This window comes from Penicillium canariense (genome assembly GCF_028826845.1).
Source record: "Penicillium canariense strain IBT 26290 chromosome Unknown utg000001l_segment0_segment0, whole genome shotgun sequence".
In the NCBI taxonomy this organism is placed as follows: domain Eukaryota; kingdom Fungi; phylum Ascomycota; class Eurotiomycetes; order Eurotiales; family Aspergillaceae; genus Penicillium; species Penicillium canariense.
In genome coordinates, this window is record NW_026622728.1 from 6,732,083 (window position 1) to 6,746,063 (window position 13,981).

General features: G+C 55.3%; 3 protein-coding genes across 3 annotated transcripts; 2 read left to right on the plus strand and 1 right to left on the minus strand.

The window, feature by feature from the left end:
* Positions 1–1,021: 1,021 nt before the first annotated feature.
* On the plus strand, positions 1,022–4,338 carry N7482_002298 (uncharacterized protein; the record flags this gene model as incomplete). Its single annotated transcript, XM_056684423.1, has 2 exons — positions 1,022–1,028; positions 1,091–4,338. The coding sequence occupies 2 exons, from the start codon at positions 1,022–1,024 to the stop codon at positions 4,336–4,338; spliced, it is 3,255 nt and encodes a 1,084-aa protein (XP_056548029.1).
* A 1,754-nt stretch (positions 4,339–6,092) lies between these two features.
* N7482_002299 (MFS transporter) lies at positions 6,093–8,553 on the minus strand (the record flags this gene model as incomplete). The annotated part of the gene is made up of 4 exons (XM_056684424.1): positions 6,093–6,263; positions 6,322–6,400; positions 6,460–8,385; positions 8,513–8,553. 4 exons carry the CDS (start codon positions 8,551–8,553, stop codon positions 6,093–6,095), a joined length of 2,217 nt encoding a protein of 738 aa, XP_056548030.1.
* A 2,493-nt stretch (positions 8,554–11,046) lies between these two features.
* On the plus strand, positions 11,047–13,364 carry N7482_002300 (uncharacterized protein; the record flags this gene model as incomplete). The annotated part of the gene is made up of 4 exons (XM_056684425.1): positions 11,047–11,303; positions 11,391–13,055; positions 13,119–13,142; positions 13,199–13,364. 4 exons carry the CDS (start codon positions 11,047–11,049, stop codon positions 13,362–13,364), a joined length of 2,112 nt encoding a protein of 703 aa, XP_056548031.1.
* Between the last annotated feature and the right edge of the window lie 617 nt (positions 13,365–13,981).

Below are 13,981 nucleotides of genomic sequence, written 5' to 3' on the forward strand. Positions count from 1 at the left end.
AGCTCACTAGCTCACCAGGGCCTCGGGAAGGGGTTCGTCCAACCGGTGGACACAGATCGGCCGTACTGGGCCCTTGCGATCGCGCAACTAAGCGATCCTGGGAAGGTCTAAGGGGGCCGAAAGACGCGATCCCAGCCAGCCGAGACGAGATGTGTGGGGAATTCTGGATCGCATGGCTTGGCCAATTTCCTTGACGCTTAGCCACTCGCAGCCCACTCCGAGGCGGACTTCTCCGTAAATGAGAGAGATTCCGGTCTAGAGTCTGGACAGGACCGACAGGACCAGGCTAAAGGCTAACGCAGGCTAAGGCAGGCTCGACAGGAAAGACACGAGCAGGTCGGTCGCTAAGCTGCAAAGTGAGCCGCAAGGGATGGCCGGTGGCCCGCCTGGCAGCAGCCTCTCTCGTCAATCGCGCCGATTTGCAATAGCCCGCAGGGATCGTGCGCCCGGAGTTGCAGGGGGTCGGGGGATTTCATTGACCGGTAGTGGAAAAAAAAACAAGCAGGAAGGGGAAGAAAGTATGACAGGCGGAGGAGGAGAGAGACGTGTAGTAAATGTTCAACCAGGTTGACGACCCAAAGATCACGTTATTTCCCAAACTGATGTACATTCCTCATGTTATTATTCTGATTATGATTATGATGAGTAGCATGGGCCGCTGAGGTACTCCTACTAATTACGGAGAATACTATTATTGATTCTACTCCTCGCGTGTGCCCAGATTTGCCCTGGACCAGCTGAGTTTAGCGTTAATCCCCGACTCGCCTTGTTGTTGTTGACTCCAAACTCCACTTCCCCCTCCCAAAGTCGTCATCGACTCTCTTCCCTTTCACGGCCCTGGAGGGATTCCGATCGAAGTGCAACAGGAGGAGGGTTTCGCTCGTTGGCCCTCATTCCTCGCTGAATTCTAAGTTCTGGTCCAACCTCCCGAGGCCCCAGATCCCTCTTTGTTTATCTCCCGGGCCCCTCGACGATCGCGGGCTGCTTCTGGTTTCCCAAGGCCTGCCCTTTGCTACACCAAATGGGATGTCACTCGCAACGGCCTCAACCCTGCGGAGCTGAGCTGGAGGGTGCTTGACACTCTTCGCAGCATCCTCTGAGGATGGATCACATATCAACGGTAAGGACTTCCATCCTCCAATCCCCCTGCTTGGCCCCGACTCACGTCCCCGTCAGCTCTGTGCCTTAAGCACAGTAGGAATAGCCACTTCCGGCCTGGCTCTCGGTCGTGTCGAACGCTCCAAGCCCAGTATCTTTCGGCGAAAGACGTTCTCCTATAATCAGCCCCCTCCCACTCCTTCAGAACTACCGACCCCGGTCGATGCGCGACCTAAGACCGCCTGGCGCGCCCGACCACCCACAGCGGGAGCAGATTGGACGACTCCCACGGAGAAAGCAATCGACGGGCATGATGGCTTGTGTCGGGATCCGTTGCAGGACCCTGACCTGCGGCGGGCACCGTTGTCCTTTAGTGCGGCGAGACGTCGCCGTCGCGGCCAAACACTAACTAACCCGCCCTTACGAATCCCTGAGAATGAAACCCCGGAATCGATCGAGTCGCGGGAGTCGCACTCACGCCGTCCATCGACAAGTTGGCTGCGTCGACTGTCGATAGTGTCCTTCCAAACGGAGAGTCCCTCAACCAACAGCCCAGTAACGCCATCCTTTAATGGGTCTGCAAGCCCTATCCTTCCCCGTCCGTCCAGCTCGCGTCGAGCGCCAAACAAATTAGTCAAGCGCTCATCCTCACAACATTCCAATGCCAACCCTCTCTTTTTCAATACGTCGGTGTCCCCCGTGTCTGCTCTGCGAAGGCCGGCGACCAGCCATCAGCGATCGGAGTCGATAGGGCCCCAGTCCCCTCTTGCCATGGATTTTGGACCCCATTTCCCAGAGAGTTATCCCATCGAGTCGCCCATGATGGAGGAGTTTGCAATCAGTCCACAGAACAACTGGAGACCATACCTACTGCCAAAATCAGAGGGCTTCTCAGAGAAGCTAGCCCGAAGGCTGTCCACAACCGCAAGTCCCAAACCTCCAGGGGTGCGGCGAATTATATCCGAGCAGGATACACTTCCAGCTCTTGTGCTGGCAACCACGATCACTCCCCAAACGTCCACACCGCGAGAGGATCAATCGGTGCCTGTGACTCCCATCACGTTTTGTAATCCATTCCAGACAGACACAGATGTTGCTGCTGCAGCTCCTCTGCCTCCACCAGCGCCAGAAGCGCCGGCACTGGAAGGTCCACCGCCCGAAAAACCAATGCACAAGCACTCGTTCTCTCTGAATGATGTCGAGCCGAAAAAGATCATTGTCAATACGGTGACCGCGTCAGGCACTCCAATTCCTGGACGTGCTCGTGCTGGGTCCTTGAAACGGGTCAAGGGAAGGACCTTCTCCATCCCCCGATCAGAGCTTGCAAAACTGCACAGTGTCATCCCAAGTTCCCCGCAAGCCCCGCAACGCCGTAATATCACAGATCCCTCGGTCTTCCGCCGCCCACAGGCTCTTTCGCCACCAGGACTGGCTGTTTCAGCCTATGGTAGGGATCATCTGATGGCTCCTCGTTCAGTCTCCCAGGATTATAATGTGGGCATTCGTGGCCAACACCCACTCACCTCGGATGCTGTTGCTCTATCTACGTGGCAACATTCCGCTCGACCGGATAGTTATACAATTTCCTCTCTCCGCCGTCGACCGAAACGACATTCCATTGCGGCTTCAGATCCCTCGTCTACTGTTATAGGCTCTGATGACACGCGTGTCTTCACGTCGAGCGACGAATATGAGACCGACATCATGACCGACTATTGGGATTCGCTTCGCACCCACGAGACCAGTGGTGGTGGATTGAAGGGGTTGCACATCGAGACAATGTTCGAAAAGGCGGGTGCACATCTGTCGAACGAGGAAGTCGCGACCCTGGAAGAGCTGCTTCCACGCGGTTCCTTCGCATTACGATTGGAACAAGACCCCCCTCTCTTCCCGGACTCTCTTCTCCCCTCTGTGGCTCAGGCCCGCCTCGATGATACCACATCGATACCAGAGGGTGATGCCGAGACTGGAGGCATGATCGGAGCATTGCCGGGGGAGTCCGATGGCGCTCCGCTCCGGTCAGCCCTCGCCGTTTCTGTATCCAGTGCCTCGGTAGGGCACGGTGGTTCTTCATTTGCAATGCCCCGGGCGGGCTCCCCTGTTGCACAGTTACATATGAGCCAGAAGATGAATATTTTCGACTGGTCGGAGCAGTCCCGTCCTGATCGTGATATGTCCGACTCCGAGGCGCGCCCACGCACGATGCAGGGGAAACAAAGTGTTGTGAACAGAGGAAGCCGTGCAGCGTGTCGGAAAGTGCCCTCAGCCATTCACCTTCGGAGTCAGAGTGTGCCTGTGGCAAGGGATCTTCCTGCGAATGAATCTCGTCAACCGTCAGGTAAATTCGGCACCTGGGGATTGGGCACCAAGGGTGTGAGCGAAGACTGGGACAGCGACTTCGACTTTGACGATACCGAGGAGCCCGCTGCTAGCCAGGACACCAAAAGCACTGAGTCCGAAGCCGCTCCTCAGAGCATGATGGTTCCCAAGGCTATTCTTGAACGACAAGCAAGTCTTCGAGGTCAGTTTGGCCAAGTGCAGGAGCTCACGCTGCTCGTGGAAGAACTGAAACGTCTGCGGCATCAAGCAAGCATCCTGGATCTTGTGAGCGGGCCATCGAGTGAACTATGGAAGGAAGCAGAGGGAATCGTCAATCTCGCTACCATTGATGATGACGACGACCGCCGTTCTCCTCCCGGGTCGCCGTCTTCGCTGACTTTCAGCTTTGATGACTCTGATGACGAAGGTGCGAACGGTGCATCAAAACGCAACAGTGACGCTTCCTGGCAAAGCAATCTCCAGCAGGATCGCCCGTTGCAGACCGCGCCGTCCAGACAGCCCAAGAAGAATACCGATGGTGGTTCGTGGCAGGGTTCTCCGCAACATGAACCCCGGCTATATAATTCCACCCTCGGACAACTTTCCAAGGTCTCTCCGAAATCGAAATCTGTCCTCGACATCCTACAACCCAGCCGCCACACCGAGGGCTCCGGCCTGTCCGACTTGACTCCACCCCCACGCACTCAAAAACTCCCCTTTGATACCCAATCTCTCCGCGATCTCGTTGTTCGGGCCGGGGTGGTCACTCGCGCCTTGAAGGAAGTCATCCGCAAGGCAGAAGGTGTTGATCCAAGCCCGCAAAATGTGTTTCCATCTGATCCTCCCTTTCGACGGATATTCGATCAACCATCTCATGACGATCTTGCAGGCTTTGAGGCCGCGTTGGCCGAGATGCACTGACGACACTTGGGTCCAAGGATCACCAGTGCATGCTGCAGCTTTATTTCTGAGTTCCCATACTTTTCTCTCTCCTCTTCCCTCCTCCTTTCCTTTTCTCTCTTTCTTTCTTTTCTTTCGTTCTTCTCTCCCTCCTCTAGCCGATTACCATCCACCACCTCCAGATCCGGCATGGGAACTTGGCACAAAGCCAGTCAAATGAGTCTTTCCTTCTACCAACTCCTGGATTCCCATTCTCCTCGATGGGTTTTTTTCTTGCTTCTCTCCTCTGATTCTCCCAGGGCGAATGCTTCTCAAATTCTTTCCAATTCAGGCGTCAAAAATAGCCATTGCATCTCTATGTACAACTTTCTTCACGTGTACATTGCTCATCCCATGCTTCTATTTGTCCTTTTTTCTTTACTCTCAAATGTGTGAATTACACACCTACTTTTGTACGAGCACAACCTGGGGGTTCATGTCTGCTTTCTTACCTTTTTTTGTTCCACCTGCTTCCAGTCCTCCTTCCAGCGCTGCTCTCACTCTACCTTTCCCTTTGTCTCTGTTGCATATATTTGCGCAGCTGATATTCTCATAATTGTGCTGTAATAATCGTGGAAGGGGGGCTCCCGAGCTGTGATGATGTTTGAGAACGAAGACCTACCAGATGAAGAGCAATGAGGTTCAATGTCATGCATATTACTTGCTTGCTAGGCTTCGGCCTGGTGACAGGAGCATTTCTATACGAGTCACTTTAATACAGTATCTGATCTCGGCTAGAACATAAAACACGCTTGTCTCAACTTAGGCTTTATTTTGGAGATGCTGGCACACTTGGAAGGCTGGCAATCATGGTAATAGGAACCGGTGAAGCAGGTCGGCACGTTACTAAAGGGTATCATTAGATACATCCAACAGGGTATCCTTGTCAACCATTTTGCTTGATCCATTTGCTTATAGAGAAGCGCTGCCCTTGCCAGAGATATAGTAGTGAGTTGCGATGGCGGAGATTTCAGCAGAGTATATGCTGCCGGTAGACGTGAAGTTGAGCGTCATCTATGGGAAGATAGTTATCGACTTTCCAAGTCGGCCAGTTCTGCAGGTGCACAGTGTTGTCTCGTCTTTTAGTCGATCGTTAGTTCTTAGGACAGCCTTGACCAGTGTCTACCTGTGAGGAGATCGCTGGGGAACGGTGCGCTGAAGGACAGTGGGTCGAGGATATCAAGGTATGCAATCGGATACGGCGACACCTGTAAGACCGATTTGATCACCTGGTTCGGCGTCTGATCTGTCAAAGGAGCGGGGATACTTAACTGAGGGATGATGTGAAAGAGAGTACTATATTGAACTGAGAGTTGATGTTTCAACCCTTGTTTATTTTCGTCCGTTCACCGAAGGGTATGCACTGGCGCTGCCAGATCGTAGTCGGTCGCAAGATTACTTAGCAATGTATGGGAAAATTGTGGCAATGCAAGGCTTTAGCTTGCTCGATCCTGGCTAAGGTATAGAAAACCGCTCGTCGCGGTCTACGCTGTTTTTCTGGAACGGTTTATAAAAGGGTTGAAACTGTCTTGGAATAGACCGGTGAAGTAGGTCGGAACATTACTAACTCAATGGGGTATCATTACGTTAAACAGGGTATCCTCATCCTCATTCTCATCCTCATCCTCATCCTCATCCTCATCCTCATCCTCATCCTCATCCTCATCCTCATCCTCATCCTCATCCTCATCCTCATCCTCATCCTCATCCTCATCCTCATCCTCATCCTCACGTTTTTATTTCTCCCGCTCATCTTCGATGCCTGCAGCCAGCGCGTGATCGGTCGCGAACGTGCTCTTCGCGCGGATCTTCGGGCCGTAGGCGTAGAAGATGATAGGCAGGGGAACTAAAAGGACCGCCACACAGCCGAGCAAGGTACTCGCCCAATTGACGCCTAGGGAGTTGAACTATGAGATACATGTTAGCAGGCATTCATGTCCGGACAAGGGCTCGTGTGACACATACCATATAGGTGGCAAATAGCGGGAAGCCCGCACCAGCGGAAGAGCGGAGGATGCTATTAGCTGCCAGGGCTGAGGCAGCGCTAAATGGAGAAAAGTGCGTTAGCATAGCTCCCTCTTTCGGAAAAGACATCGTACTTACAAGGATGTATATGCATCCAGGATATAGTTCAGCGACTGCAAGAAGATGCAAAACAGGCCGAATCCGATGAGAAGCCCAGACGTCATCGGCACGGCCCAGTGAATCTCGGCCTTCCAGCCTGACCAGCCGAACCAAAACAGGCCTCCAGCAAAGGCAACACTGCCCACAATGGCTGGAGGCATACGCCACTCCGGGACGGGGATATCATTGTTGGCCACCAGCTTGCGGTTATACGAGGGCTGGGTGAGGATAATATACACTCCCCCGAGACATTCCCCGATGACGAGGCCCCAGTATGGAAGACCGCCGACCCCTGGGTGGAAGCCGTGAATCCTTTGGAAAACAATAGGGTATGCCGTCAGGAAGAGATATAGAAGGCCGTATAGAAACGCCATGTAGATACTGAGCAGCAGAACAATCGGCTCGAGAAAGAGAATCTTGACAGGTCGCAGTAGGTTCTTTCGAATCAGTTGGCGGTAATCCACCTCAATCTCTTCCTGTTTGGCGTGGATGCCCCAGTTTTGTGTGCGTCGGCGCAGCTCGGCCGCTTTCTGCACGAGAATAATCGGTGGATAGGTCTCCTGCAGCAAAACGAGATCAATCAAGAGAGCTGATGCTCCCATGATCCCGGTGATGTATTCGGTCCAGCGCCAGCCCAAGTTCTGCACAATGAACCCACTCACGGTAGAAGCGATGAGGGGCCCTGTGAAGACTGCCATGGCAAAGACGGTGATCGCAAGGCCGCGGACACGGTTATCATAGATGTCGGCGAGAACAGCGGCCACGACCGCGATTGGGCATGCGCCGAAAAATCCGCCGAAGAAGCGGCACAGCATAATGGTTTGGATGTTCTGGGCCGTTGCGACGGCGAATTGAAAGATTGTGAAGCCGAATATAGAGAGGAGAAGGGGCAGGCGTCGACCTTTGAGTTCGGAGAAGGGGGCCCACAGAACGGGGCCCGTTGCAAAGCCGAGGACGTACAACGACAGGCCCAGAGTGCTGACCTCGTTGGAGACGTTGTATTCGGTTCCCACAGCGGAAATGGCGGCGGAGTAGATGCTGCTGGTAAACGTGGAATTGAGGGTCGTAAATGACAGGATCGTGGCCGTCAACAACTTCTTGCTCGTCGGCCAATTCTGCGGGTGCAGCGGATCATCTCGTCCCGCAAACTCGACGACATACTCCTCTTTGTCAGGTAACGGGGCCGGATAGGGCTTGCCAGCCCCAAAGTCAGGAAGGGGTCCAGCCTCTTCCCATTTCTGTTTCCGTCCAGCACCTACTGTCGCGTTGTGTTGGCTTCTTTGGGTCGCAATGCGTTCCAGTGCCGTCGGGTGCCGTTCGAGTCCGGCACCATGATGGGATTGAACGGTCTGAACTTGAAACAAACAGTCGAACGCATCTTGGGATGACGAAACCGATGGGGCCTCTGTACTTGAGACAGAATCCGAGTGGTAGGCCTCGCGGTTGACACTCTGGCTGAGGGAGGAAGTCGGCCGAGGCGGCGCAGAGCCTTTCTCCAGGTCGCATGTTGGATCCATACCAGCTCGGAGCCAGCTGTCAAGGCCCTGCGGACTGCGATAGAAAGGTGCAGGAGAGGGTGATAATCTCTTTGTGGAGGCTTTCAGGGTCGGAGGAAGCAACAATGGTTTATATTCCCATTTTTTACTGTCTCGCCTTTGCCTGGACCCATCCTGCTCGTCAAATCTCTGACCAGCGGCAAGTATGGAGACGCCACCATGATTTTCGATGGATACCCAACTGCGCATTGCATCGGAGGTTGGCGCGGGCCCTCGGCTCGCCGTTCGTAAGGCCTGATCGAGAACGTTGCGGGAACCGCGGCCATCGTGCCGGTCCATCTGCGTCCCACCCCACCGCGAAGGCTTCCAGGCGCCTCTCTTCGATTTCTTCCCTCTGATGTGGTAGTCCCTGGGGATTCAATCCCAATTGAATGTATATCTGCTGATCTGGGATCCCGGGTCAACACACGAGTCCCGGGCAATATCGCCTAGTCATCCTTGGTACGCTCGGCCTCCCTCTCGGCTTGCCGATGCACCATGCGATGCCCAGCCCCATTGCCCGCGCCTGGCCGAGCATCGACGGCCACGGGGTGGGAGCTTCGGAACGTTCGTGGCAACCACCTTGGACTAGGCCGGAAAATTTGGTCGCGACGGGGCGTTCCCAGGACGTTGACATGGCTATTCTCGGCGGTCCGCCGCAGCGCTCGGTTATTCGAGGCTTTTACGTCATCCTAGCCAGGCACCCCATCATACAGAATGGGAAAATTGGCAACCGAGAGTTCCGGTAGGCGGCATGCTGGTTGTGTTAGCTGGTTTGGGCAGCTTGGACCTCTCATCCTGATCCTTCTCTTTTCTGATCTTTGGGTCTCAAAAGGCAAAAAGGTAGAGCGGGCCTCCACTCCGTCGGGAATATATATTTCATAGTTGTGGCGGCTATCCCGCAACAACGGCTGGCGTTGACATCCGTACCATAATAATATGTATCTGCCCCAGGAATACAAATACATACCTCCTAGATAACTCGCAAATCCCGGAGGCCTTCGGTTTGATCAAGTTGCAACACATGTACAGTCGTGGCAACGGGGAGAGAAGTCGGGAGAGCTTCGCAGAACCCAAGGTTTGATTATGAACCAGTCATTTTTCCTGCATTCCAATGCCCTCTTCCTGCACCCACGGCCACGGTCACCCCAATAATGCACCTTGTCATCCGACAAACGTCCCAAGCAGATAGTGGCCTCGCATAGACAGACGGTCTGCCTAGCCCCATTAAACGAAATTCCCGGATAACCCGACAGTGCTTGGCTCTCAACTGCCGCCTTGCTAGGGCCGTGAAGAGCAACGGGTGTGCAGGAAAAGCACCAAGCCCGATCGATGAGGGGTTCAGCCAGAGGGACCGTGCAGGGGGTATACCTCGTGTCTAAATAAGAGTGTATGGCGAGGTGCCTTTTGAGCCACAGTGAGCCACAGTGAGCCACACCGAGCCCACACGGATGCACCTAAACCCCTCCAGCCACAGAATCTTCAGCCGGACAAGAGGGCAAACAACAGGCTGCCCGCCCGTTGAGTAGGACATAGATTACAATATATACACTATGGAAAGAGGTCTGACCGAAAATACTCCAAGGAGAGGCTTTGGCCCAGTCCCCGTCGGCACGGCCATCGATCGGGATAGGTTTCTGGATTTTGCTCAGCATTTGGCCCAAGGTGCGCTGGAGTCGAGGCCCGAGAGAGCAGACGACTCGGTTGTATGTGCGGAGCAGTCTGGAGAAACAAGGATGAACTGGTCAGTTGGTCCCACCAACACATTCAGGATGGGTTCTACTAAGGTTCATTCTTGCCCATGTCCAGTGCCCGACGGTTATCCGCCGAGTGGATGAGCCCGGCCAAGGGCTCGCGGGAACGCCACCCCGGAAGAACGGTGGGCAACATTCCAATGAAAGGAGCGGGGGAGCCGCCAGCGTCTCAGGTTAAGGGACCCGATCGCCCGCATTCCAAAGTTGTCTGTGACAGGGAGATGACAGCAGCGTGTGCCAGTCGGAGAGCCGCAGACAGAGGGACTGCCTGATAGCTCGCGACGATCGGGGGGTTGCGACTGGTTGCGACTGGTTGCGACCGGTGAGGGCCAGCCCGGGCCGGCAAAAGGATGGCAGCCCATCTCCGTACTCGGCTTCCAGCCGTTGCAGGTAGCCCTTACCTACCAGCGGGATGGAGGCCCTCCATTTACCGTGTAGTCCCACTCCGTACGTATATCCACCGTTTCTGGGCGCAAGGTGGTCATCTCCGGTTCAGGGGCACACGGCCGCTGATTGGCCCCACGGCGGGTGGGTTCCTGACGCTAAACCTGGGCCCCATCAGGGGAAGGTCTCAAACGTGCCTTGCTTGGTGCAGTCCGACGGAGTCACGCAACAAAGAGAAACAGGGAGGCAAGCGGAGGGGTAGGAAGCGTCCCTAGTGGGAGAGACATGAGGTAGCGGAGCAGAGCTGGTCGTGGTCGTCATGAAATCGACAAGCGAAAGCGAGGAGAGCAGCGTGCTGATTGAAGAGCTTCAGGGGTCCCATTGCGGAGATTCGAGAGAATACACAGTACTGCGTATACGGTACCATACAAGGCTGTTTCCCCCTCCAACCCACGCTGAAAGGAGCACTAGCAGCACTATGACGAGAGTGTCACAGCCCGTATGTAATCTAAGTGTTGTGCGCTAAGACCAGCCCAGAACTGGCCCCCTTCTCCTCTTTTCTCTCGTCTGCTCGTCTGCTGCTTTCTGCTTTCTACTCGACACTCTTTCGACTTTATCCCGACCCTCGTTCACTCCCTTTCCAGGCTGCTGGCCACCACACTCCTTTACACCTCTCGGGCCTCTCGTGTCCCTCCCCGTTCACTCTTTTTTTCGTCGCTCTCGCCTTTCTCCGTCGATGTGGCTGTGAAACTTCAATGACTTCAAGCGTATAATCTCTGCGGCTCTCGCCTGATTTCTTCGCCTGTCGACTGGTTCGCCTGGCAGCATCAGGTCCCTGTGATCGACAAACTAATATCCACCTCCCCCTCCTCTTCGGACGGGCCTCCTCAACCATGCCTCACCATCTGCATGCCGATGTGGATCGAGTGATGAGGCACTCTGTGGTTCGACGGGAGGTCATCCCGTCTGACCGGCTCCCTTTTCTCGTGCCCTCCATCGCCACCGCTCCGGGTGCTGGCTTCCCCTCATTGATTGCAAGAGCACCGGCCTCATCAGAAACTACCGGAACATCAGATTGTGGCTCGAGTGGATGCACAAAGCCCACAAGCAATCTGACAACAACGGTGTTGCCCGTCGTACTGGGCGCAGGGTATGTTTGTTGATATCTGTCTTGATTCGGAGTCGAGACGTGGGGAAACCCCTCCCAAAAAACCCGCCAAATCTAATAGTTGAGCAGTGTTCCCATCCTCTGTGCCATTGTGGTCCTGATCTTCCTTCACCGGAGACATGTGAAGAAGCTGATGCGGGAGGATGCAAACGACAAACACAAATCTTTGGATTTCGGTATGGATATGGTAGGACCTCCCTCGGGAAAAGGAAGGAAGCTCCCCAATGGGCTGCAGCCGCAGATGATGGAGCCCAGCCATGCCAAGGGTCTCTCTCTCGACGTCAGCCCGTATTTGATGCCCCCTGGTCTCCATGGCTCCCGAGAATCTCTGCACTCACTGTCTCGTTCCATCGATGATGACAAGTACCGCCCAGCAGTCTTTGGAAGCCAAGATAATGGCTCGCTTCGATCGTTCCCGAGAAACCGTGGTGATGATGGATCAAGCCTGAGAGGTTCAACCCGCCATGGATATGGCGGTGCAGAGGAGCCCAATTCGGGACTTTTGCGCAATGCCCAGCGGATGTCCCGCTCATCCCCTCCCCGTTACAATAACCCTCCTGGCGAGGGGATGCCGCAGCGTCCTCTGCCGGCTCATCAGCAAGACCATCTTGGCCCCGCGCCAGGGTTGACTGCCGCCCCGTCAGAGCACAATGAACATGCGATGGCGATTGGCAGCGCCACCACCGATCACAGCGAGAGCCTTGCTCGGGCGGCCTCACCCCCTGGGCCTCAGTTCCATCCAAACAATGCAATGTCGGAGCTGCACTTTGAAATCGAACCCCCCATGAGCCATGCGAACACCTCTTCTCAGGAGGAGCGCCTCAACTTCCCCCTTCCCCACCATTCGCCATCTTACCAGGAGTTTGAACAACATCCCCAGACTTCGACCCCCATGCAGCTGCCTCGAATCTCTTTACCCTCCAGCGATATCACCAGTAGCGACTATGGTGATGACCGCAAGTCGGACCTCATGATCCCTGCGGTGAATGTTCACGGCGCGGAAGAGCACCAACCCCATCATGACAATAAGCTGCCGGAGCTTCCGGAGGAGCCTTCGCAAAACCACCTGGATCTGGCCTTTGATAGCAACAACCGTCGTGACACCCGTCGGCTGACTCTCGGTGTGCGTCCCTTGCCCCCAGAGGACCCGGCCGACAACCCCGAGCAGCGCGCCAACCGGATTCGTTCCTTTTATAAGGAGTACTTCGACGACAGTAAGCGGGAGACGACCTACTACGAAGACAATGGCTCCGAATTCTACGACGGCGGCTACGTGTATGACCCGACCACCGGCGATTACTACGATGCGGCCGCTCCTCCTGCTCCTCCCTTCGCCGAGCCCATTGGTCGTCGCGCCATGACTCCCCCTCCTCGGGCGCCTCCTCGATTCCAAGGTGCTGCCCGCCATATGGCCACCAACTCTGCCGGGTTCAATGGTGTTGGTGGTCCCGGCCCGCGTGCCTTCTCCTCGGCCTCGGGGCGACTGCCCGGTCCTCGCGGCCCCCGGAAGCCCATGCCTCCACCGGCACCTCTTCAAATGCTCCCGACTCCTGCCATGTTGAAAGATGACTCCTTCCTGATGGCGGCGGACTTTGCTCCTGGCACGAACGTCCGGGATCGGCGGGAAGGCCGCCCCGAGACCCCCACCGGTGGCTCGCGGCCGTACAGCCCGGCCATCCGCGCCCATACTCCGCTTGCTTCGGCGTTCGACGAGCTGGCTGTGATCCCCAGCGCGTAAGTTCACTCTGCTGGAGATTCTCTGGTCTGATCTGTTGCTAACTTGATTCCTTGGTTAAGTCACGCCCTGCGGAAATCCGGCACGTACACGAGTCTCGACTTTGCCCCCCGCCCCGGTTCAAAAACAGTGACGGAGGCAGCGACGCAGGCAGCATCCGTAGCAACCGCACGGGCATCTCCAACACCCACATGAACAACATTCGCATGGGAAACTACCGCGTCAGCCGGTTGCCGACGGACATGGTGGGGACCAAGGACGACCTGTTGACCAGCCTGCGCCCCGACTGGGACATGGGCAAGAGATAATAAAACACACCTCCGTTCCGTCCCCCTCCTCCCCCCTATAACGACTCTGCTGTTTTGGTGCCCCTTCGAACAAACCTATGACGACCTTGCGTTTTTCATGGTAACTGCGCGCTGCGTGCCCTTGCCCATACTTGAGGATGGCCTTGGGTTTTGATTTCCATCCGGATCTTTTTTTGGGGTTCATCTTGTGGACTTTTTCTTGTTCTTGTTCTTTTTCCTTTTCCCCCCTCACACTCTCTCCTACCCTCTTGGAAACCTGCTGTGTTCCGGCGTAAATAGATTATGGTTGGGTGCCGTCTTTGTTCCCCCATGCATTCTCGAAATTTCTCCTTTTTTGTTTCATTTCTGTGGTGCTTGGGTGCCGGGCTGTACATATGCCATTGACACTGATATTGACATTGACATTGCATTGTTTCGGCCGGGAGGTCCCCGCAAACGATTTCCCGGCTGCCATTTGAGTGCTTTCTTGCTTTCTGCCTCCACTTTATTCGAGTGCTCATCGGCTCTGGGTCTTGATTACACGTAGATGAGTCGTCCTTTTGTCGTCACCACCCGGGCTAGAAGGCTTTCTTCGCCCGGACTGGAGGCCTAGACTGACCGAGGAGGAGAGCAAGGCC